Consider the following 25,987-nt stretch of genomic DNA (forward strand, 5'->3'; position numbering starts at 1 on the left):
GGTGGGCTTAGCATAATGATGACCGACCTGCGACCAGAAGTTGTGACCGTTAAGCATCTTGCTACTTGAAAACAAGATAATGATTAGTTTAGCGCTATCCTATTGCACGGAGAGGGAATTTGAAAGGGAACCATATATCCCACCCCTCCAATTAGGCCCTGCCTATGGTGAGTTCTCAGACCCTACATCTTGATGTGTGTCTGGCTCGTCAGGCTACCATTGTACATACTGTAATATCATTCAAATATTTAGAAAGGAAATCCAGATCCATTGTCAACAAGGGACAAGGCTGAGAAACAATGCTGAATGACCATGATCGCTGGGGCCTAAGGTGGCACTGTATTAACACCAGACCTGTTTTAGTAAAAAAAAATAATTTCCAACAACTTCCGATAACCATTGTCTATAAACACAGTTTGATGCTTTTATTATGCAAAGGAGAAACATTATCCAGAAATGCCGCCCTGTCATCTAAGCTTGAACTCATCTACAATGGACTGGGGCAAATTGGAAAATTGTCCTGTGATTACACCAATCAAAATGTTTTTTTGAAAATCATGAACTTCACATCCTCTGGGCTAAAGCGGAGAAGGACCATTCAACTTGTTATGAGTGCACAGTTCAAGAGCCAGTATCTGTGATGGTCTGGGGTTGCATTAGTGCCTATGGGCACTAATGGGCAGCTTGCACATCTGAAAAGAAGCAGTTAAAGCTAGAGGATTTTTGAGTAACATATACTGCCAGGGAAGGCCTTGCTTGAATATTTCAGGAAAACAATGCCAAACTGCATATTCTGCACATACAGTACAGCAGTATGGCTCCATAGCAGAAGTAAAATGCTCTGCCAGCAGTCCAGATCGGTCACATTGGGTGCATCATGGAATAAAAAATATAATTAAGAAGAGCCCAGACTGACGAGATGCAGACATACAGTACAAGCTGAAATCCTACAGTATATACTGTAAGGCAAGAATGGAAAAACATTTCATTCTCAAAACTCCAGCAACTGGTCTCTGGTCAGTTCTCGAATATTTATAGACTGTTGTTAATGATGATCTGAAGAAACACAGTGGTAAACATGTTCCTGTCCCAACGTTTTTAGATGTTTTGCTGCCTTCAAATTTGAAATAAACATATACTTTCCCCCAAACAACAGAATTCATTTGTTTCAACAATTGAAACGTTGTCTTTGCACTACTCTCAATTCCGCATAGGGTTTACATGGTTTACAAATAGCATTTTCTTTTTTACGCCACGTCCCAACTGTCTTTTAAATGGTAAGAGTGAGAGACAGTCAGACTCTGAGAGTGTGTGTGTGTGTGTTTGTTTGTACTATGTGGGAGTACTTACACATTGAGGGGCTGCCATGCTGGCCACTGAGCCTTCATCTTAATGACAGTCAGGACGTCGTCACCCTGGGAGACAAAACAGAACAGAGCCAAGGTACAGTCAGCGGAGAGAAACAAAGTAATGAACCCTCACCGAGACTAAACACAACTAACCATAGCATTACACTTTTAGACATTAGTTCACTCCCCCCCCCCCAACACACACACACACACACACACACACACACACACACTCCCCCCAACCACCACCTCTCTCTCTCAGTCTTGCCACAGCCTAGAGTTCTCTCTCTCTCTCTCCTGCTTGGCCTGACTCTTTGTCGTTTTTCTCCAAGGTGCTGAGTGCGGTGATGAATAGGGCCTGCCTGCTCTCTCCCCGCCACCACTGTCCTGGAGAGACAGCGTCAGTGCCTCATAAAATCTGTATAAATATTTCAATAATGGCCGCTGGCACCCAGGCCAGATAATGTCATGCGCTGAGAGGAGAGTGCTCTTCTGGATGTTCCTCTCTCTCTCTCTTTCTTTCTCTCTCTCTCTCTCTCTCTCTCTCTCTCTCTCTCTCTCTCTCTCTCTCTCTCTCTCTCTCTCTCTCTCTCTGTATTAACACACTCTCTCTCTCTCCTTCACTCTCTCTTTCTACCTCTAGTGTTCTAAGATTGATGTTCGGCAGTGTCTATGGGGGAATCATTATTATTATCAAACTCCTCACTTCTTCATTTCCAAGTCCTTGAAGTACACTTTCCCCAAGAGTCTTAGTCAGAGCACCTATGTCAAAGGTCTTCATTTTCATGTACCACAGAGTGCCTGTGGTGTTCAAATTGAAAATCAAAAGGTGCTTTATTGGCATGACAAATAGTAAGATACTTGTATAGCCAAAGTAGCTGTTACATAAATGTAATAAATGGACAGTATCAGGATATAATCAATTATACAGGTGTACAAGGGCTAGAGGGTTACATGGACAAAGTGTAAAGAACATGGCATACATCTTTCATTTGTCAACAAATCTCTGAAATACTGTGAATTCTGTGTGCTTCTGAAACTGTGTGATACTCCACATAACCAAATGTTAGAAATCCCATTTTAGATGTGCATTTTCAGCTGCTCACTTTAGTGATACGCAGCTTTGGATACGCCGTGTCAGTTTTCCGACTGACTGGCACCCATATGTCTCGCCAAGAAGTTCGAGAAGCCTGAAGGCTCCGGCGGAGGCAGGAAGTGGAGTGTCAGCTGGAGCCTCCCTCTGTGTTCTTACAGCCGTACGGTGCGCGGCGCGGTGCTGTGCTGTGCAGGCCTCGCCGGAGCCGAGCGCTCCCTAACATGACAAATCATACTGACGTCGCGAGAAGTGTAACATCAGCAGCTTATCTCGCTCGATGCAGCGAGAACATTTACGGGGGTAACATCAGAAAAGAGAAAGAGCGAGAACGACAGAGAGAGAGAGAGAGAGAGAGAGAGAGAGAAAGAGAGAGAGAGAAAGAGAGAGAGAGGGAGGGAGAGAGGGAGGGAGGGAGAGGGGGAGAGGGGGAAAGGGGGAGAGGAGGGGGAGGAAATAGTGAGCATCTCAGCAAGCCCGAGTGCTTTGTTTGTTACGGCACGGACTCATTATGTATGCGATTTATGGCGCTGCATTTTTTGCCCCGTCGTCCATGAATCTCCCGTGCGCAGGCCCCAGCATGGGGAGTGGTTGGCACGGACATAAACTCCCCACCAACCAAACGTGGCGCTCATATTGTTTCCCAGAAGGAGGAGGGTGATAAATCGCTCAGAGTAGAATTAGTCTATTGGTTTGGTGATGAATGAGTCACAGGAATTAGCATTGCGCCGAATGGGGCTGCTGGACCACTCAGCCGAGAGGATCTTGGGAACCTTGACTTAAGAATCCCAACCATTCAACACACAGCACAATACCGGCCACAGCTACCTCCGATGAATGACCACCAAAAGACAAAGCGTAGGATGACAGCACTTTCATGATAAGAAGCTAAATCTTGAAATGATGTTTGTGAGTGAGGCTTAATACGTTTCATGATGGAGGAGCAACTAGATGAGCCTGTGTCAGACAGACATCCATCAGCTAGTAGATTTGCCTCCCTGTTATGCACAGTCTATTTCATGTACGGCTGAATGCATAGGTAATGATTGTTTGATCCCTGGTGCGTCTCCCAAAACATAATTACACGAGGAACAATGCTACATTACACACCAATCTCAGCCCGTGCCTCTGGCTTAGTGTGTCCCTTCGGACTGCCTGCGTTGTGTCAGACCATGGCGTGAATGCGGCCTGAATAACAGAGCCATGATTAAGATGGCAAATGAGCTGTGAGCTTTTTCCATATGCTGCTCTGCACTCTCTCTCTCTCTCTCTCTCTCTCTCTCTCTCTCTCTCTCTCTATCTCTCTCTCTCTCACACACACACACACACTCACACACACACACAAACAAACAAACAAACAAACAATCCAACAAATATATACATGTACCTATAATATTTTGTCACTTACTCAGGTGCATGTATAAGCACACATGCCGTCATGCACAGAGGCAGAAGGAAGAGATCAGGTTCTTGGCAGCTGAAGTGTTGTTTGTGGCTGAGCGCTTGAATATCCCCACCCCCTCCACCCCCTCCACCCTGTCCTCTGTGCCTGAGCACCACTCCTCCCATCTCTCTGGAACCCCTTATGCCAAAGTGCTGGCCTGATTTAGATGGAATTTGGTGCTTTTGGATGGCACTCTCTCTCACAACAAACAGGGGGCTCTCGCATGCAAGAGGCAAGAGACAGGTGCACTGTCAGATGTCGACGAGAACAGTTCAAAAGCACTAAGAGTACACCACCGCCAATTCGGTGCATGCTTATGGAAGTCTTCCTCCATATGTCAGTATTTGCCTACTGAAATAACTCAACATATAACTCATCATATGGCATCTGATCCTCTGATAACACAATGCAAGAAATGTAATAAATTGTAGCTGCTATATTTAATTCACTGTTTGTTGGCAAGTGACAAACACTTCTCCTTCTCTTTATTCACCATTTGAGTTAGACTTGGATGGGTTTGGGATGTTTCAATGTACATACTGTATATCCGTTTGCTAATCAGTCGCAAAGCCAATCCACTCTCAAGCTAGTTTCACAACTCTCTCCTCTCACTTTTAGAGCCAAGGTCACATCTTAAACCTTTGGACCTGGTGCTTCTTTTAGGAGCATATGAGTCTCTGAAACTCACTCAGTCTGTGACAAACACTTCTTGTTTCTCTTCTTTTTTTTTACTTTTAGAGTTAGACATAAGGGATGTTTTCCATGTACAGATATGAGTTAGCTAATCTGTCGGCAGAGCCATTGTTTTCTCTCCATTGTCTGTTAGGGCCAAGAGGTCGCATCTCAAACATTTGGACCTGATGCTTCTTTTGGTGGTGTATGGGTTACCAGCTGTTGACAAGGTTGCAGCACGGAGATTAAATGGCACATGGAGGGGGCGGGGGTGGGGGGGGGGGCAACTCCAACCCCACAACAAACCAGCAGCGGAGGGCACAGAGGCTACAGCGGGTGTCCAGCTTCCACGACTCCCACACTGTGAACAAAGCCTAACCATTCCACTTGCTGCTCAGCCTCATTACTGCATTTCAATGTTTTCTCTCTTGTCTCTCAGCTGCTGGTGAATTGCTCGTCAACGCTTATTAATTCTGCAAACCAGACAGCGTGCGCTCCTTGCTTTTTGAAGTCATGGTGGAAGAATAGGTGGGATCTCGCGCCGCTTTCTTCCTGAAATGCCTCTCGGCAGCCTCTAACTACACTTACGACGCCAGTGACTAATGATGACCACGCTTCGACCTCTCCATGAAGAAACATTTATAGCGCGTCTAATGAAAGACTTGGGCTGAGAGAGAGAGAGAGAGAGAGAGGGAGAGAGGGAGCGAGAGAGAGAGGGAGAGTGAAAACTGCAGAGAAAAGAGTCTGACGGCAGAAATAAGCTCTATCCTGCACCGCCCGGGGTGGAATTGCATACAGGGCTGAAACAATGGATGGCAGGAGGTCTAAATAGTGCAACCCTTAGTTCAGGTCTGATGCTGCCTCGCTACCAGAGGCCCTGGAGTGATTCATTAAGGCGCATTACTCACATGAGTAAGAGAAAAGGCCTCTCGCGAGCCCATCTCTGGCTAAATGGAGGAGGATGCGCCGTGTGGTTATTTGTACGAGTTGCCTTTGGGAAAAGGAGCTCATGCGCGCCTGCCTGCCTCACTCTTGATCTGTTAAACCATGTTTCGGCATTTCCTAGCCATACACTCAGTCACTCCAAATCCCATTTGATTTAATTCAGTAGGGTATGATTCATCTGGATGAGAGCGAAAACCCCTTCCTGCCTATTACCTACCCCCGCCCCCCTCCCCCCTACACTTTACAATCCTACTGATGACATTTTAAACATGGCTCTTACCTGAGTCCCACAGTGAGGAATACCGAGATGGGGTTCTCGTGACTAAGCCTTTGAGAGGAAATGGTAATGGCTCTGCATTGGGGGGGAAATTATGCGCTGGGATTGTAATAGACCACATTCAAGTGCTCGGAGAAGTTGAATTGTGTTCTTTGCCTCTCTTGGCCAAAGGGAAGTGCCTCTGTAAAGTGCCTTGCATGCTGAGTTTAAGATGAAGTTACTCTTGTCCTTCTGTAATTAGCACTTCCATTCTTGCTGATTTCAACAATAATTTAAACACTGGTGTTTTTACTACATTGAACTGTCAAATGTGTACACAACGGCATTTCTATAAGCACACGCAAGCCAAATTAGCCCTTTGCAGTGTTGTCATGAACAGTGTGATTGCACCAGCACAAAATAATCATATCCCCACAATGTGACTTTCAAATCAGGCCGTTCTAGGAAATAAGCCTATTAGCACTAATAATGTTACTATCATTAGTCATTTGGAATGAGAAAACAAGTCTGGAGAGTTAACTCAGAAGGGATTACACAACATGACTCTTATTTCATACAATAATGAGATACACAGCCCCAAATTCTTAATTGGGACACCAGTGATTATCTAAACGCTGTACTGTGGCAAATCTTTTGTGGTGATATTACCTCACTATATTGGTCAACCTAAAACTATGCACAGCATCGTTGCATGCAGAAAAAAAAAAATCTAATTATTAATTTAAAACAAATGGCCAAGGGCAAAAGAATCCTCAATAAATTTTTTCTCCTAAATAAGCCATTCTGTTTTAATGGAATGTGTACTAGCCAGTGAATTGCAAGATGACCATGAGTAACACTGGTATTGGTATAAGCCACTAGACATTCCACTATCATACATGTCTTGCTTCTCCCTAATTCCTCTCCTACGCCAATTAAAATGGACACATTCCTCACCTTCCACTGAGTTCACTGCAGCTACTAACTGTGATAGCTCAATTTCCAATTCCCTTTAGTGTTGCACACTTTGAAGGCTGATTATAATAAATAAGGGCAAATGGATGTGTGGGATGGGAGTCATTTGTTTCATGTAACAAGGTGAAAAACAGTCTGATCTGTAAAGTTAATACATACATGTTCCTACTACAGTACATGATGCTCATTGCAAGAGAACATATGTCAACATCATTTTTCACATCTGTCTCAAACAGTATTAGCATCCTCCCAGCTTGTTTTACTTTCACACACAAACATTGTAGAGAAAAACTATGAGTACATTAATATATCTTCATAATGAACCATAATTCAATGCATATGTTAACAATTTGTATATTCTCGCAGAGAATGTTTCTGTCTTTCTGAAAACTTATGATGCATGCTGTCTCCTGCTGCCTATGAAAGTAAAGGGGTCTGACACGGTCTCTTTTCTTTTATTTGAGAAAACCTCATCAATTTTCTTTGAACGCCAAGAAGGAACCAAACCGTAAAAGAGAAAAGCAGCGACAGCACAGCGATGAAATCAGATTTCTTTGCACAAATAAGCAGTGGAGAGATGTGACTCCTGTCACACAAAACGACCTTGCCTAGAATGAGTGGCCTTATAATATTTGATTGTTCCATCTGTCTCTGCATTCATACGGGCATATAGCCTCTGTTTCTATGAAAATTCATAAGATCAGTCGTCCTTTTAGTCATAAAAGAGCAAGTATGTTTGGCTGATTACAAACGGATTGGGCAGTATAGTCGATTTGAGGCTAACAATCTAGAGGATGTGCTCTGTGAAATGACAGGTAGAGGGCAACTCAACGTGTGGTAACTGAATGGCATCCAACCACAAGGACATGTTTTAATCATTGCCAGGCAGCAGATTAAAATCCTTCAATAATAAAATATGGCAACCTCACACTCGCTTAGGATGAGAGTGTCTTTTTCAAAAATCTACTCTAACTGGGTGCCACGTTTTCGGTCCAAGTTCAGGTTTGTAAATAAATAAATAAATAAATAAACAAAACTCTGCCAATATTTGCTTCAATCCAAACTCCATTTGTGCTGGGGCCTGCTTTGATTGTGAAAATGTATTGTGGCTGTGCCCAGAGAAGGCCGAAGCCTTCAACCAAAAAAAATAATAATGAAATACCGTTTTGCACTTATTCTTTTCTATTTCTGAAGCTATTTCTCTCCCGGCATGCCACAGATGTTCAAAATGTCTCACAGACTGAGCTGACCTGTGTCTATAAATGTCTTCATTAAGACAGAAGCCAAGGCAAGGACAGAGAATGGACGTGAGGCGTCTGGCCTGGCACCCGGGGGGGAAAACTCCCTCTCAAGTAGCAGCTGCAGTTTAGAGGTAATAATCCAATAAAGGTTCCGAGTTTTTTTTTTCTTTTTTTCTTTTTTTTGCTTTTCCGGTGTCTGATAACAGGAACAAAGTCATAGCGGTGGCAGGCTTCCCACAGTGGCACAAAAAAAATGAGCCTGGCAAAGTGTTAAAAAAAAACAAAACAGGAAATACAATTTACTTAATGTCACCCGCTGCAGCCACCTATATCTGCTCTTATTATGGCACAGTTGCCTCGGAGTCCCCGCAGACCCGGGAAATTGAATATGGTATGTACCCTTTTAATTGGAAGAGCTGAGAGGCTTCTATCTCTAAGAAAGCAGCTTTAATAGTCTGCTCATTTTAATCCTTAATGAAATGTTTGATGGAGAAGGCTTACCAGACCCTACTCCTAATTGGTAATTTTTTTCATGAAAATTCTAAAAAGAGTAAAAAAAATAAAAAAATAAAAAAATAAAAAAAAACGTTCCTCACTGTCCCCCCTCCATGTTCTTCCCCAACAGTGTGCAGCACTGCAGATGGGCGTCTCTTCAGAGGCATGTGTGGGACTTCTTTGCTTCCAACATCCATTTTAAGCAGCTCATAGGGCCCACACCGTAATTCAGAGCTTTGTACGATATGAAGGCTGGCTGGCACAGGTACAGCTCCAGCATGCAGCTCATGCCAAGATGGCCCTGACAAAGCACTGATCCACTCTGCACCTTGTTCATCATGACCGGGGCAGACAGTGACCTCTCTGATGTCAAGCATGTGGACTCGTTTCCACCGTGTTTTATTACTCTGGCTCTGTGTAGCTGCAGTGACCACAGTTTATCAATTTAACTCTGTCCTGGATGAGACATGAGAGAGAGTGGCTAAATTCTTCTATCTTTTGGCAGCCTAAGAGGTGGTAACATCAGTGAGGGAGAAGCATAGACAAAAAGGGAGAAAGACAAAGAGAGACTACGGCAAAAACAGAGGGCACGATTTAAAATAGACCTAAACTCCTATGGCCTTTTGCAAGCGTCTACTGTTCTTTTTTTTACCGCAACATCCATCAAATCAGACTTGGCCGCACAATCAAGAACACCGTTACAAATGAGAGTGAGAAAGGACAGAAGGATGAAGAGCCTCAAGAGTTAAAGACAAAGCAAAACAAACCAAAACAATTCTGGAAATGCTACGGACTACCCGTGCTGCATCACCTAACTGCCCAGACTGTGATCACTGGCATTTCAGCCCCGAGACATGGGACTCTGTATGACACTTATCAACTGCACCGATTCAACCTCCAAATGCTATCCAGCATCTGGGGAGGGTGTAGCATTTATCTCAGTGCAGTTTGAAGAGCTCCGAGCAACACCGTCGTCAAGCCTAAAAGCACCAAGAGCAAGGCGAGAGAGTGAAATGCCACGCACTCTTGTAAACCAGAGCGCAGAGCACATCAAAGGAATATGAGAAAAGGACACGAGAATGTGGAGAAGGAGTGCAGAGAGAGAGGGGAGGATGACACTGAAGAATTCTCCTCTCTCTGGAAATAATGTTGAGAATTTTCAGCCTCACATACCGGTACATAAAACACTTTTTCGACCTAATCTGTGAGAACAGTACAATTATTACAATCTGAGACAAATCCACTGGTCAGAATGTATTCCTGTCATGTGGGCATACCGCTTTTTGTCTCTGCACGAAGTAATTTGTTATTCAACAAAAGCCTTTTCCTAACAGATCGTTTGCTTTGACCTTTAGCAAAACAATCCCGACAACCTCTGTGTACAGTGTACACCAGGCTCAAATGTATTGATTCCTGGAACGGCGGATTGAAAAACAACAAACTTCAATATCTACTTTGAGGCCTACCCCACCCCCAAAAACAGGCATTTAAGTCTAGTTTCGTCACACCAGCCTGATCCTTCGGAGATTACGTCCTCTCAGAAGGTGTCATGACAGGGTTGAGCCCGCCTGTGATGGCTTGGGCTAATTCAGATAAAAAGTCTACTCCACTTGGCACCTAATGAAATATTCAGTGTTACTCCATCCACAGTGATATATACCATATACTTTAGAACAATGAAAATCATTCTCGGGCATTCTTGTTTATTGGGAGAAACCAAACAGCATGCTTGAAATATACTGCAGCGTTAATATGGATGTCATGGCTGACCTGTCAGAGCTTGAGAGTTTACTTCTCTTGCATACAGATTCGCGTACATGACAGGCGGCGTATGCAAATTCAGCCTCTTATTAGCCAAGATTTGCATTGTTAGCCCGAAACGCACTAGGTGCTGACAGCATCCAATACAGAGAAGAGCTGGGTTGCTTTTTCCTGCTTATACCTTGCTATGAAATATGTGGGGGGGAGGGAGGGGTGTGGAGGGGGAGGGGTAGACAGATATGTCTTCAGTGACAGCAAACATTTTCATAAGCTTCATCTATCCTCCCTGTGAAGCTCTTTTCAACTCAAAGCAGGAAAAATTAATAGGGGTTGGGGGCGATGTCATCAAGCAGTCATGCATGGGGCAGTATATTTTAGTTTTTTATTTTTGTTTTATTTTTTTGAGAATACCTTACCTGCACTCAGCATATTTCCGACTTTTTACACCATGGCACACTGCTCTAAGATGGTGAAAAGTTGTGGGTCATTACAAATTAATGTGCTTGCTTGCATCTGTGCTTTTTAATATATGGACCTCTATGTATATACTGCACATACTGTATACATTTCAACACACTGTTGACTAGTTGTTGTTAGGTTTAGAGCATCTCTCTAAATCTGAATGTCAAACTCATCCATGAATCTAAACGCTCCCTGAGAAGGCTCCTACTGTAGCTGTATAGGCCAGGCTGAAGCCGCTATCAACTTGAATCTACCCTCTGGACCACAATGATGAGCAAAATAAAATATCAAAACCCAAACAATCAGCCACTGTCTGCCACTGTCTTCAGAGGACATTATCATTAAAAATCTCTGTCATTAATTCAACTACACATCAAAACCACATTGCAGATATTACACTATTACAACTAATTCTGCTTAAACACATTACATCCATATGCTGTAGTGCAACATCTTTATTTAATTAATGAATTACTCACATATGTGTGACATATGGTGATAGCATAGGGCATCTAGATGAGTCGCAGAGTTCGCAAAGAAAGCAAAAGGCTTTAATGTCCCTACAATATCTATTTCTCCAAGTTATTTGTAGCCAATTTCTACTTTCATGTAAGAATCCTAATTTTCAATTTGATTTCAATTTGCGATTCAATTTCATTCTTAATGCATTGTTTTGCATTTGCAAAGTAAGATGGGGAAAAGTTGAATTTGTTCACATTAGCAAGCAACAACTTCAGAAAATGCCACAACATCCACAAATATATTCAGCCATTTAGGCTGCTGTGCAGAACTTTGCTATTATGCTTAATGATCGGTAGCGCTCTGATTTATTGGATAAATGGCAGGATACAGCACAGATCATTACCTTATCATGCTACCCATAGTCACAGCATTACTCAATTAGGATGAGGGAAAACACTGGCATCCATTCATCCGCTTTGCAAGTAAATGGAATCATTATGATGATCATGTTGCGGATTAGCTCTGGCAAAAACAAAAACAAAACAAAAAAAATGAAATAAAATGAAATGAAAATAAAATTGAGAAAACATGAAGGACATTTAAAATGAAAAATGGTGGTAGATAAAATGTCAACAGTTGTTAGTGCACTGTGTGACCTGACTGGAAATAGCCCTGGTCATGTTTTTCTACAAACACTTCTGGCTGAAGGAGAAATGAGGATATGCAAGGGAGATGCATGCAGAGAGAGAGAGAGACAGAGACAGAGACAGAGAGAGAGAGAGAGAGAGAGAGAGAGAGAGAGAGAGAGTCTGTGAGACTCAAACAACATTGAAATACTTGGATAGAGGGGCCGTTACAGTGACTCCTCAAAAAGTTCCAGACCAACAGATCTCTTACATTCAAAAGCTGATGAATCAGCACAGCAAAAAAAAAGAAAAAAAAAAGTCTTGGGCATCACCCCAAAAGTCCCCCAGGCATTTTGGCTCTCTGCAATGGGAAGAGTTCAGTGCTTGGGCAAGGTATTACGGGAGGAAACAGAACGCTACCCCTGTGTCCCACTGCAGATAATTTACCTTCATGTTTGAGTTTACTCTATTCCCCACTGCCCACACCACCAGCTATTTAGAGAGGCCCCCGCCAATACACAAAATGGATGCCCAGAGAGAACTACAATATGTGTGCACCACCGTGATAAAAAACTTGCCGCAGAGGGAGGGGTGAACGCGAGGGCTGGGGCCGAGTGGCACTTTTTGCGACTGAGCCCCCGGTCGTCCAAATAACTAGACAAAGTCCCTTGTTCGCCTGGCAAAGATATTCCCCAATTAGTTTCTAAGAGTGACTGGCATCTCCTCCAAAAGCCTAATTTAATAGGAAACAATAGCAAGATCTATAATCCCTGCGTTATCCTTCCAAATGACAGCCGAGGAAAGCACTTGTGGGGAGCTCATTAGACGAGGCGTGAATGGACAACGTTCCATGTCCACACCTAAGTATGAGTCTGCATTAGTTTATAGGAACACAACAACTGTCTCATTCTCTCTATCTCTGCCAGCCCCAGAGTAAACACATGCTAATACATTCAAGCACTCACAGACGCTCTTTTCTTCCTCCTTTCCCTCTCAACTTTGAGCGAATCTTTTTGGGTAAGGATTGGAATATCGAGGCCTTGCCAGAAATACGCATCAGAACACCCACTGGATAACACTCCTCCAGGATTTAATTACATGCAAGAAAACATTTTTATATTCCCGTATATTACAGTTAAAAAAAATCATCCTCGTGCTGGCATAGACTTAATGAGAGAGTTTATGTTCTCATTTGGAAATTTAAGAGTGGGATATAAAAGTCTGCGTTTCAGTTGGTTAGTGGCCTCCTTAGCGATCTCTGCCCAGTTGCTAACATGTGACACTGAGGCATTACAGAAACACGAGAGATATGTCTGATTTCCAAGATGGCAAATTTGGCTCCTCATTAATTAAATTAGGTAGAGGCTAAAAGAAGAGATTTAACCACAGAGACAGGAACACTGTAACCCTCAGGAATAAAGAAATGAACATGATTAAAATATGCTGCTACTTGAGACAACAGCTGTTAATTATCTAACTGTAGGCCGCCATTTTCAGTGAAAGCACATTCATCACTGTCGGAGGTGTGATTTTCCATCAAGATAACTGCCTTTATTCATTTGTTCCTGTCTGGTGACATTTAAATGTTTACTATATCAAATCAAAGGAGCCCCAACAGAGTTTCATATATTTTAGCATTCACTGAAAACTCACAGGAATAAATTATTTCTATATTGCTAGCATCTAATTTCAAAATGTTTATAGCAACCATGCCTGAAGCATTTGGGGAATGGGGAATATCAGTAACAGCTTTAATGCAGAGACACAAGCAAACACTCATTTTACTGGCTTGTGAACACAGTGATCTCCTAAATGTCCAGTAGTGAACGATGATATCCCCTCTCTCAAGTAACGCTTGCTTGACCACAGTCAATATGCCTTTATCACACATATGTGAACCATCTGGTACCTCTCCAAACCACTACACTTTGGAAACAAAATGTGATGCTTTTGCTTTTTTTCCCCTTCAGTCCAGGGTGAGACAGATGGACATTGAAGGCCAGCCTTCTTCTTTCTCACAGGGGTCATCGGATCAGAGAGGGAGACATTTCTCACCCGTGTCCCTCATCGGAAAGAAATACCAACTTGCAAGGACACTTATGAATATTTAAATCTTTATTAACTTGAATTAGCAATTATGCAGCCGCTTAATGCATTTTAATTTGCTCTTGACCCATTAAAACGGTGACAGAGCACACGGATTCCCCAGCGTGCATGTGTCTGCCACGACAGGGCCAGAGCCCTTCTTGTTAGGGAAGAATTGGCCTGTCGTGTCCAAGAGGCGAGGAGACCAGCCATGAAATTGGTTCAAGTCAAGTAAAAAAATAAAAACTAGTCTGGTTTAACAATCACCTCTCATCAGGGTCGTTCATAGAACAACACCACAACACTTAAGCATACCAGAAAATTGAGAGAGAAATTCTCTATTTTGTTTTTCCTTTTTTTGCTTATTGCTTGCAACTGAAATCAGGAAAAAAAGACTACTTTGCCATACTTTGACTTTGCACTGTTTGAGTTCACTCGTGAAGTTCACACACATTCTTTGTCTAACTTCTCTTCGCCTTCTGGTTTCTTTACCGGTTTCCCAAAATCAGTATTTGTTTTGTGTCCTACCGGATTGCCACTAAGTAACGGCTATGTTCTTGAAATGCAAATTAGTTTTTGACTCAAAAGTGTGCTTTCGATGGCACACTGAATTTGTTTGACTAATCTTTAATTACCATGGCACAAGGAGAGAGAGGGGGTGTTAGGGGATTGGTGGGGGTGCGGGCGAGGGCAGTTGAAGGGTTGGAGAGGGGGGTAGCTGAGGGAGATGTCTTCAGAAACACAAAAAAGCCCTCTGCCAGGCAGCTTTAGTGCTGCGGAGGTGCCATGGCATGGAGGGGAGGAACCGTGGGTGGCAGGGGCGGCTAATTGCCACTCTTATGCCAGCTATCTCGCCTGGCACTTGGACGCTTGAAAAGACAAGCTTGTCCCTCTTCCTCTCCTTATTAAACTGTCTTGAGATCCAGGCCTGCTTAATTAGGCAAACACGTCGAAACAGAGAAGCCTTGCTCATACACCCTCACTCTTTCTTTCTCTCTCTCTCTCTCTCTCTCTCTCTCTCTCTCTCTCTCTCTCTCTCTCTCTCTCTCTCTCTCTCTCTCTCTCTCTCTCTCTCTCTCTCTCTCTCTCTACAGGGCTGTTGGTGATTCGCGAGCATAGCGAAATGCCTGTCAAAGCACCATATGCTGTGTTCGACAGTCACACCACCGGGGAATAATGTAGGTCGAGCGGCAGAAAAGATCTCCACTCATAGTAAATGCAAACCATTACAGGATAAGCTACGCCTGATGGGAAGAATGGCATCAGGACACACTATGGTAAATACAATGTCAGCTCATTCCATTTAAATGGAGAGAGATTTAAGACTCTACAGGGTATTAACTTGACATGGGTTGACATTTCACGAGGCAACGTAGTGACATGAAATGGCTACTGAGAGTCTCCTGATTGCTCTGACCTTGGACAAGCCATTATTATGGACGTATACAACCATCACCATCATTCACACTGCTCTCAAAGGTAAACAATCATCAAGACCTCCACCCGATCCAAGCAGGTGAACCATCCAATAAGAACATTGTATTCCCCTCACAATCACAAGCATTGACCTATAGTACCATCAGGGGCCTCTTGCAGTCACTGATGACACTGCCTCAGAACATTCATCTATGGTCCCATCCCCGCCTCCCAGCAGACATCACTTGACTCCATTACCTTTAATAAATCACCTTGGAGACGTAGCCATGACCAGAGCTCGCTGGCTTACTGTTACACTGGCATGGAAGACAGTAATGTGTGTCTGTAATGGAGTCTTAGAGTGCATGTTTTGCCGCTTAATATTAATAACATCCAGGTGTGATGCAAAGAGGACATCTGTGAGGTTATGAAACTGCCGTAGAATGCCTTCACTATATAGTGCACATAGAGGATTTGTGCGCATAGTCTGTTAGGTGTTGCATGTTTCCCAAATTTGAATACATTTTTTTATTCAGTTATTGAAAAGTATAGCAACCAATAAAATTCAGTCTACCACATACATTTCTACGATTCTCTGCAAGTGGTGTCTTCTAAAATAGCTGCTATATTATTTTATCCGGAATAGAAGCAGAGAAGAAATAAAAACAATTTTTTATGCTCACGTGCTCCCATTGTTTCACACATTTTAATGGGGTTTCTGGACTTCCTGGTTCCAATTAAAGCTCAAATTTTGCTCCAGAGTCGTTTAATCTTCTCATTTTTCCCCCAAACTGCCTACCCAAGCAGTGCTGCCTGAGCAGCACACGCATCATTGCTAATTCATGCCTATATTTTATTATTCATGGAATCCACAAGGGGGATCCTTAGAAATTTGTTAGGAGCCGCATCCCTGTGATGTCACCAGGCAGCAAACAAAAACAACAGGTGTGGTTCTCCGTCGGAAACGCTCTCAAAGCATTTCACCGATGTTCTTTTTTCGCAGCGGCGGAGAGGCGGGAGGGAACGAGGGAGGGGAACAGGGGTTATCAAAATTAATGCCGAACATCCTGGAGCATTTAGATTAATCGCAACGCAGGCTGTGCAATACATATTCATTACCCTTATCTCATTAGGGAGCAGAATCCCGGCAGAAGTAATGAGTGAATAGATCAGATATCTAATCAAACAGTTTATCCCGTCTATCTGTCTCACGGGCCATCCTTTCACATCAGCCATGTGCACCCCCTACTTGCCCAAATTGCCTTGGATTCCGAGCTCTAATAGTGCCATTTCCAGCAGACTGGGAGTTTGAGGAGAAAAAAAAACGAAAGAGACAGATGGGAGTTATCTAATGACTGAAAAAGTTGATGACAAACCTGGTTGTTTTCTCTCTCTCTCTCTCTCTCTCTCTCTCTCTCTCTCTCTCTCTCTCTCTCTCTCTCTCTCTCCTCCCTCCCACTTGATTGTCTGTCTCTCCTATGGTTTCCATCTCTCTTTGCATCGTTTCATGGGTGGGGACGGCGCATGTAGTTGAGGGTGTTTTTAATGAATGTTCAGATGCCTGGCGCACGCTCCCCTCTTTTGAGAACCCACACATGCACCTGCTCCCTCTTTTGAGAACCCACACAGAACACCTGCTAGAGGACCGTGCCAGGCTGGACAGAAGGGCAGGCGCCGCAGAACGTGCTCCGTGAGAGATGAGGGGAACCGAGGCGACCCAGTCTCCCCGCTCCTGTTCGCCCATCCACGTGCCAGCGGACGTGATGAAGCACGCACCGGAGACCAGCGAGCCGCCAAAAGCTGCTTTAAGTAAGCCCAGGCAGGTTGTTCTGGAGCCGGATGGCAAAGCTCGCAACAGCTGGCTGGAGCTAACAGCTGCCACTTGGGACGCCTCGCCACCCCACTGAAGAAGATGTGTGTACCGGAGCGATGGATATAGGCATAAGGGGAGGACGAATACTGCGTGACAAGCAGACAGACAGACAGACAGACAGATGGTCATTAAATCTGCGACGGGAAAGGACTCCCTTCGCTGGATAAAATGAAAGGGTGAATCCGGCGGAATTATCTCTCCAAGAGCGCCGAAGCTTGAGGCGGAGCTAAAATGCGAGCGACTTACGTTAAAAAAAAAAAAAAAAAAAACTCCTCGGCTGATGTAAGCTGCAAGTCCGCAGTGCTCCTACTTCATTGCAGTAATGGCCCCTTTCATTACAGAACTTTGTAATTGAGTTGTTTGACATTTCACATTTGAATGAAACGGCGTCTCAAGGTCCAAATGGAAATTGCTTGTCCACCGTGGCCTATTTGGACCATTATATGGAGCTGAATGGGCTGAGAGAATGGGAAGCATTTAGGTTACATTCAGCACTGTCTGGCACTGGCCTTAAACATCTGTGTGCCGACCAGGCGCCAGAGCCTAAGAGGCTTTTCACACATCCTCGGCTGGCATGACATTGACTGTGCTGTCGATGTGCTGCTGGACACAGCACGGCTCCACATGTTGTCGCAGGTGGTTCTGATTTCCACATCTGCGGTTTATTCAACCCTCTCGGGGAAAAAAAAAAAAGAAAGTATGGCACATTTAACCACTGCTGAGCGAAAAGAGGCTGGCGTGTAATGAATGGCCTCTGAACATGACAGAGATTACTGTATTGGCCTCACCAGCGATTCCTTCTTAGAAATCCTGGCAACGAATCGATTGGTTTACCATTAGGAGTACAGATCTGTTTTTTATGAAGAGCATGTCTGATCAATAAGTACCACGAAGGAGATTAACACCTCCACTTATTTGCAGAGGACTAAAGGAGTCTGCTATTGGCCATGTCTTTCAGATAAAGCCTGACACAGACAATGTTTTCTATCTGCAATGAACAGTATTCTGCACAACACTGACAACATTCACTCACTTATAGACCTCTGAAGTTCGCCTACAAAAAAGCTGCCTTTGCCCAAATAAGGAGATCCGGTATCTTGAGATTTTATTCTATGGGAAAATAACAAGGGGATTTTCAATTATCCCACCTGTTAAACTCTCGCGGGGATGATGACATTGGAAATGCAGACGTTTTTCGCTACACAGTTTTGGCCACTGTCGTCTAGTGGGTACTGTGATCTTCCGTAGGTGAAGGCGCCACATTTTGATCTTTGCTTTACCCCAAAGCTAACTTACAATGCATCTTGCCATAGGCAGTTAGCTTCAATTAACTCCCGGATCTCCTTATATGGACAAAGATGGCAGCTTTGGATCCTTTTTGAAGGCGAACTTCAGAGGTATATAGGAAGGCGTTACTTGGTTACCTTAGAAGTTGCATTTTCTCTCTGTAGCCTATCACTGAAAGAGGAGTCATGGGTCTTGTATAATCATATAGGAATGATCTTCTCGTTTCCATGTGGAGGCAAATAAATCTTCAGAAATTACAAAAGAATACTGGTGGGCAGAAATTCCATGCTCTTGGCACAAGCAGAATCATACAGCGCATATAATTTCTATCAAGTGGTGACAAGCGCGGTGAACCATCATTTGTAATGCTTGATTTAACATTTCTAATTCATCATTAGGCAAGGAAGCAGGGTTGTACACTGACATGATTACCATCTAGCAATCTCTGGGCCAGGAGTCAAAATGTTAATGTGTTTAAACAAAACCTCCTTGCTCCTGTCACCACACTAATGATTGTGTATTGTGATGAGGTAGCAGGGCAGAATTCATGCTTTCTGGTTGTTCAACCAACTGGAAGTCCTGTCTAAGGGTGGCTACAGTTAAAACGCAACCTCTACCACCGTTTGAAATCCAAAAACAATTACAGAGTCTACTAATGACTTTCATTATACAGCAAGCTTGACTGGACTAACAAATTTCACTCTTGCAATATGTCTCTAACTCATCTGAACAGTCCACAGCATGGAAACATAACATAATTGATCATGTAGTGTTAACCCACCCTTGTCAAGCTCAAGCAGTACAATCCAGCAACATATAAATAAACCAAACAGAAATCCCTCTAAACACCTGAGAGTTGGAATAGGGATGCAAAGATGAATAAGTGTTGCCCAATTATGTGGACCAACCTTGCAGAAACATCCAGTTGATAGCACAGCACAGCCCCCGGAATACTGTGGCATGACCTAACAAATTGGCCACCTTCTAGCCAAACTCGTCTCCGCCTGGGTACCCACCGCTGAACGGTAGCAGGCCGACAGACAGTGGACGGGCCAAACTGGTCTCAACACAGCATGTGACAGCGACAGCCAGGAGCCAGTGGCTGTGACTAACTCACTGTGGCTACTGTGGCGCGTGCGAGCGAGGCTAGCGCACGTGGGCTAACATGCATGGTTAGCATGTGTAACTAGCGTGCGCCGCTGATGCCAAGGGACAAAATCCCAAATTTCATTAGCGTCTTGAGTGCGCAGGGCGAGGCAAAAGGGCAAGGCCCGTCAGGTGCGAGGCGAAGCACGCCCCCAGGCACAGCAGCTGGAAGGTCTTAGCCTACCGATGCCACGAGGGTATTCCCAGCTGCTCAACCCAGAGTTAATCATCATGCTAAAAAGCTCATTAGCGCTAATTACCATGCAAATACCTCGGTTATTTATTCACCCCATTAATAAAACCGGGAGGCTTGCTTGCTGGCAAACAGAGTACACAGCTGTATGGATTTGTCATTATCAGTGGTGCCCTATGCATTCCCCACGATACTATAATTTATGGATAGAGGTGGCCTTCACGTGCCTGGCTGTGAGCAGCTGGATAGGATGTTTATGGTCTGATGGAGGGTTTATCGCCTAAATGAAACATCAGTAGGCCTACAGGTGAGGGTAACGATGAAAGTATATCTCTGGAGGGGAGATCATAATCCATTATGTCAAAGATTTCTTGGTGGCCTGAACTCTCTGACATAAAATGAATGCTGTGAAAAAAGGATCCAAATGATTTGAATGTGCTAAGAAATCTAAAGAAATTGCATCACAAAATGAGTCTTCCTGGTGGTGCTCAGAAATAGCTGTTGACATAAGATACAATAACAGGCGTATTTACTTACTAATTAATCTATTTTACTTAGCAGATGCAATAATAATCCTGCAAATGCATATATGTGACCATTCAAAGCGAAATCAGTCGTTTTGCGCACAACGTTATTTTGAGAAAATCAATAATAACAAACTTCCGGGTTAAAATGTTGAATTTCACGTCTTCGCATAATTCGACTGTATACAGTCTACAGTTTCATATCGTGAACGCATTTCACGGAAAAACATACGTTTTGAGTGTTAAACCCGGCGAAGATTCAACACATTTGCTGTTATTCCCGTTGTGCACGCGCCGCTTAAAAAGGTGATTTCTCCTCCTCTGGCATATTGTGACAGGAGAACCATGTCAACTTTGGATGTGGTTATCTTAGCGATAGTTTGTGTAATACCCTCGATATACATATCGTTGGAAAGCTTAGTTTATGGCCGTTCACGTGAGCACAATAACTTAATTTAATGCATTTTACCGAAACGACTGGTTCCGCTTTACAGGGTCACATATTACTTTAGTCTTTGCTTCCAGCAAAAATCGATTGTCTGACCTTGACACTAGACGCTACAATTTGATTCAAGGGAGCTAGCGCTACTCTGCATCACAAAGCCTGCTCAACCAGTGTGACCTCCATATTGATTTGTAGTCTTTTGATTGTTTTATTGAACTTTCCATAATCCTTGCAAATTACTGTCAATACACTTTTTTTCAGAGAATAGTAAAACCAGGGGGGTACTGAATGGCCTGTTATTAGAGCAGTGTCAGCTGCATATATCTTATTTTCAGAGCCTTAACCACATATTCCCTAGGACACCACAATTATGGCAAATTAATAATGGTTTTATGCCTGCAGGGAAACAGCAGACAGCACTTAAAATTTCATTTAACAAAATGTTGGATTCCTACGCTTGTCTGATGGTGTCATCAAAGCTCAACAGAAAGTTTCTGATCTGTTTGTTCAGGCATGCAAAGATTTCATATGAAATTTGGTGCGAATGAACTTGCCCATCATATACCTTTCAAGTATAAATCTCAGACAGTTTTAATACGCCACTGTCCTCTGCAATTGCTGCTAGGCAGCAGCCACAAAGCTCTTCATAAATCTTCCCAAGAACGTTCTGTCCGCTCCTCAACAGCGCCAGTGAGACAATGACAACAGACAAGGTGCTCATTTTCGAAACAATAAGAACGAGAAAAATGCCTACACTTCCTTTCCCTTCGTTCTTAGCCTTGTCTGTCCTATGGGTGGTTTTCAGGATTGATTTCTCTGCGGTCGGCCCGACTGACGACGAGCACAACTGGGGCCTCGGAGCGTGGCCACAAACAGAAACAGGACAGCTCACTGGGCTCCTCTCAGCCATTCGTCACAGGTAGCGAGCGACAGCGCGGCGCGAGAGCTTCAGGAGAAGTGGTGAAGGGCTTTGGGGGTGGCATTAACACTGAGCTGCAGGTTACTGGCACTGGTGACCTAATTTACGCTCTCGATCTATTCCTCTGCCCTCTCCTTATTCCTCTTTTCGCTTCCTCCACCCTTCCCACGCGGACCCTTTGTTCCTTAAGCAGGTCAGAGATTATTATGGCCCCTCGTGGCCGACTGAGCTCCCATTCCGTATAGACACGCGGGCCGCAGTGAGCGATGATGGTGTGTGATAGCCTAGCTTAACCCGTCCCAGGGACTCACAGGCTAAACAGAGCAGCCTGATAAATGCAGACCTTTCATGAACCATTTCTCGACATATACAGTATATATAGAAGCTTAGGTTGTGTTCCTGAAGCCAGCGTTGCCCAGACTTCACTCATTCATTTGAGTCTCTCTTCAAGGTTCACAATCTCCGAGGCTGATCATGTATACTGTAACTGTTAGAAGAAAAGCAAAAAGAGCTGAGAACTTTCTTGTGTGAGTGAAAGGGCTGGGCTTCATGCGGTGTGGTTCATATGGTAAATGCTGAGAACAGCTTGTAGAAGCATACGAGGAGGTACAAATGTGCCAGGAATTGTGCAGCCTTCTGACCTTGTGGACTTTCAGATAATCAAGACAGAAGCTAGGAATATGTGTCCCTGTCAGTACACAGCATGCATGGTTTGGCTGTGACTTCTGGCAGTGGCCCTTTTGTTTCACTCTTATGTTCTGGACCCTAATGCTTCATAGGCTACTTCTACTATTCAGGAGGACCATAAAACATTAGCGCAGGAGTACGGGATTAATAAAAAAGCTATACAAGAAACAGATGCCGATGATTAATTTAGCAATAGGCCAAAATGTTATTTCAAGGTCCTTGAACTGGCAGCCTCCCAAAGAGCAGTAGTGGAGACAGCCTTCATGCAATACTTAACACTGTAATGGCTGTGGTATTTCATTACAAACTTCAAATGAACCAAATGATAGCCTTTGTTTGGTTTGGGGTTAAAATTTCATCCTCCCATGATCAATGGAATTATAGAGGACCCATGGAGCCTTGTGGAACAATGGGCTTTGTTTTCAGGGATGCCTCCCTTTTTCCAAAAATCTGAGTCATTTGTGGCATAATGGGTGGGTGAGACTAGCCTGTGCTTGACTCCAGCCATCTCTTAGGCCTTGTAATGATCCTCTGGCTGTCCCTCTGAATGAGTCTCACTCCGTCTATCACCTCATCTCCCCATGAGGTCACTGTACAGTATGTCCTCAGGCACCAAAAACAGACTTTTTTGTTTCCTCAAATGACCATTGCCTATGGTGCTGGTGGTCGTACTGGTATAGTGTATATTAGTCTTGTTAACAATATTATCTTCATCAGAGTTACCATTTCCATTCCATATTTTCATGGCTTAGTCCTTTCTATGATGTGTCAGACTCAGGTCAATGGTAAGGGTGAGAGTTGAAAGAGAGGTTTCGTTGTTGGGTGTGTGCGCTTTACTAGAGTCACACATTTCCAACACCCTGCACCCACACTGTGCACCACCCACCAACCTTAGTGTGCCCTTTTCACAGTCACAGACATTATGGCATCTCTCAAATCACACCTTTTGTCTCTTTTTTTTTTATCCCACTAGACTCCCACAGATGGAGAAGAAAGGGGGTGGGGGGGGGGGGGGCGTGGTGGTTGTCAAGACACAGAAAACACTATAATGACTGTGGCGATACTTTCTAGTCTAGTGACACCCCCAAAATCATTAGAAAAATAACATCCAACTACATGGTTCAGACTACACCGTCTGAATATGTTTGGAACCCCAAGAGCATCCATGGTGCTTAGTCGTGGAAAACCAACAGAGAGAGTCCAGAGCACACACACACACACACACACACACACACACACATACAGCAGACAAAATGAGGCGGCGGCGGCGGAGCCAAGCAATCAAGCATCCACTGTTGAAAAATGCCTACAGTAAAATCGCTCTAGTGAAATGTGCTAAATTCCCTCTTCTGTGGATGGCCAGATAATGACATGTGCAGTCCAATAAATTGGTGCCTTGTTGACTATGGTTAAACAATGAAACAGACGGGAACCTTTATTTCTGAAGAGGCAAAAATGCATAAGAGCAGATGTCTGTGAGGGTTTGATGGCTTTGTAAAGACAGGCTATTCACACTCATTGTCTCCCAGTCCCTGTACATTGCCAGACATCCGGCACGTTATGTTTGGCGTCCATAGCATTTCAGCAGACTTAAGAGCCAGTCATGAGAATTCCCTAATTACCTAGACTTCCATTTGACTACATAATTAAATGTACTCCAAACCTTCGCGGTTGGAGATGGACAGTAGAAGATATTGGAGGATTTACCACACTGGAGAAAATAAGACAATGCAACAACTTTCCATATTTGTTGACGCCGGTCTCATTGTCTAATTGGCCCTGGAAGGCAGCACATGTTTTTAACCAGTCCAGACACTGCAGGAACAAGAATGAGTGGTTAATATGCGCGTTATCTTCACAGACAGGTTGTACTATATTGTGTGTTTATCTCCCTCAACAATGGAATTCTCTTCTCTGATTGGCTGATGGGGTGGCCATTAACTTCGTATAACCTGCTACCTGTGAAGTAGTTCCCGTATCACACTTGAATATTAATTCGCCAAACTCGTTGCGAAGTTTAAATGAACTGTCACGTTGCATCCAAGCTGAAATATAGACGTGCAGAACCATAGTAACATTGTAGCATATGACGGAGGTGGATTGTAGCTAGTTGGATGCCATGTAGGCTATAAAAGTAGCGATCTTTCAAAGTTAAAGTTAATCGGAATCCTGGGAAATGCCCGCTTGACAACGGCAGAGATAGAACTAACGACTGGCTTTTGGCCGTAGCAACCAGCCATTTAGAACTAACGACTGGCTTTTGGCCATAGCAACTATCCATTTAGAACTAGTAACGGCAGTTTTGTCCTGCAAGTAGAAAGTTGATATGTGGCGGAAAGTAGTTCCACAGTCAAGACAGTTTTAGCGATGTTAACGGACGCAACGGTGGAATAAAACTATGTTCTAAATATACAGGTTATGAATACAAACGGGAGATAAGCGGGATAACGGCCTTCGAGGTCGACCGGTTCGATGGAAATAATGGCACGGCGGAGGTAACTCCGTCTCCGTGCTTCGCACGTCGCCGGAGTTCTAGACCTCCACCTAGCCATTATTTCCATCGAACCGGTCACCTCGTCGGCCGTTATCCCTTACATACCGGTAATGAACTATCCACATGCTTTAGTGTAATCAGTAGTCAAATCATATCCAAAACCCTCCCCATACCTCTTCTAACCCATTACCATAACTTTATTCACGACCCAGGTGTAATATTTGAGAAAAAAAACACACATATAGAGAATATATGTATATAAATATATGGTGATTTCTATCATTACAGAAATGTCCCCCTAATGAAGCTATTCAGGTCTGTCTCCTGGGGCTGTAGAGACGTCTAAAAAGAGAGAGGGATGAAACGCTTGTGAAAATGAGGAGGAATAATTACGTCCTCCGTGCCCTTTCTCCTTTTCATTTTCCCTCCCTGAGTGCAGGCAGGCATGGACTGCTAAAACCAATACTTAGTGCAAAGTGGAGGGAGCTTATTCATCTAGGGCCACATATAGGCATATACACCCTCAATGGCCTGTGAAGCTATCTCACACTGTCCAGTAACGACACAGACAGATAATGGAAAATTCCTCTCGTGGCTATTTGTCAGTTACATGAAGGGAAGTGTATCCGTGGATTGTTCAGTGGTGGTTGGTGTGGGACATTACAGCAGATTGCATTGCGAGATCTGATGACGATGGATTATCCCGTGTCACGTTCTGAGAAATGTGGCTACAGCTTTTGAGGATGGATTGTGGAGCGTACCCTTTATACCGGAGGTTTGTCCATAAATGTGGTGGCAAATATTTTTGAATTGTGCCTCCTTCAAAGTGCAGTGGTGAAACAAATCTAGCAATCACCTAAATCTGTCTGTGTGGTTAAATTGGATTTCCTCTTTTTATTCTGATTTTTGAATACAGAAATACATCTGAGAGAAAGACAAGAAAGGCATTCTTTTCAATTCCGTATCATAGCAAGGGTGGCCAAAGGGTAAAATTATGCAAATGTGTGCATCTAAAAATGTTTTTTTTTGTGTGTGTGCCTGCATATCTGTGTGAGCATGTGTGAGCATGTGTGTGTGTGTGTGTGTGTGTGTGTGGAAATACACATTCTTGGTGTATGCCAGTGTTAATGCTGTGTG

General features: G+C 43.8%; 1 protein-coding gene across 1 annotated transcript in view; it reads right to left on the reverse strand.

Moving 5' to 3' along the window:
* The window catches only part of spon1a (spondin 1a), an 84,646-nt gene that overhangs the window by 21,134 nt on the left and 37,525 nt on the right, over window positions 1-25,987 (reverse strand). Inside the window, exon 7 of the mRNA XM_062549020.1 lies at window positions 1,351-1,415. Coding sequence (XP_062405004.1) covers window positions 1,351-1,415 — 65 coding nt within the window. The remainder of the gene's footprint in view (window positions 1-1,350; window positions 1,416-25,987) is intronic.

The sequence above is a fragment of the Sardina pilchardus genome, chromosome 11, assembly GCF_963854185.1.
Source record: "Sardina pilchardus chromosome 11, fSarPil1.1, whole genome shotgun sequence".
NCBI classification, from domain to species: domain Eukaryota; kingdom Metazoa; phylum Chordata; class Actinopteri; order Clupeiformes; family Clupeidae; genus Sardina; species Sardina pilchardus.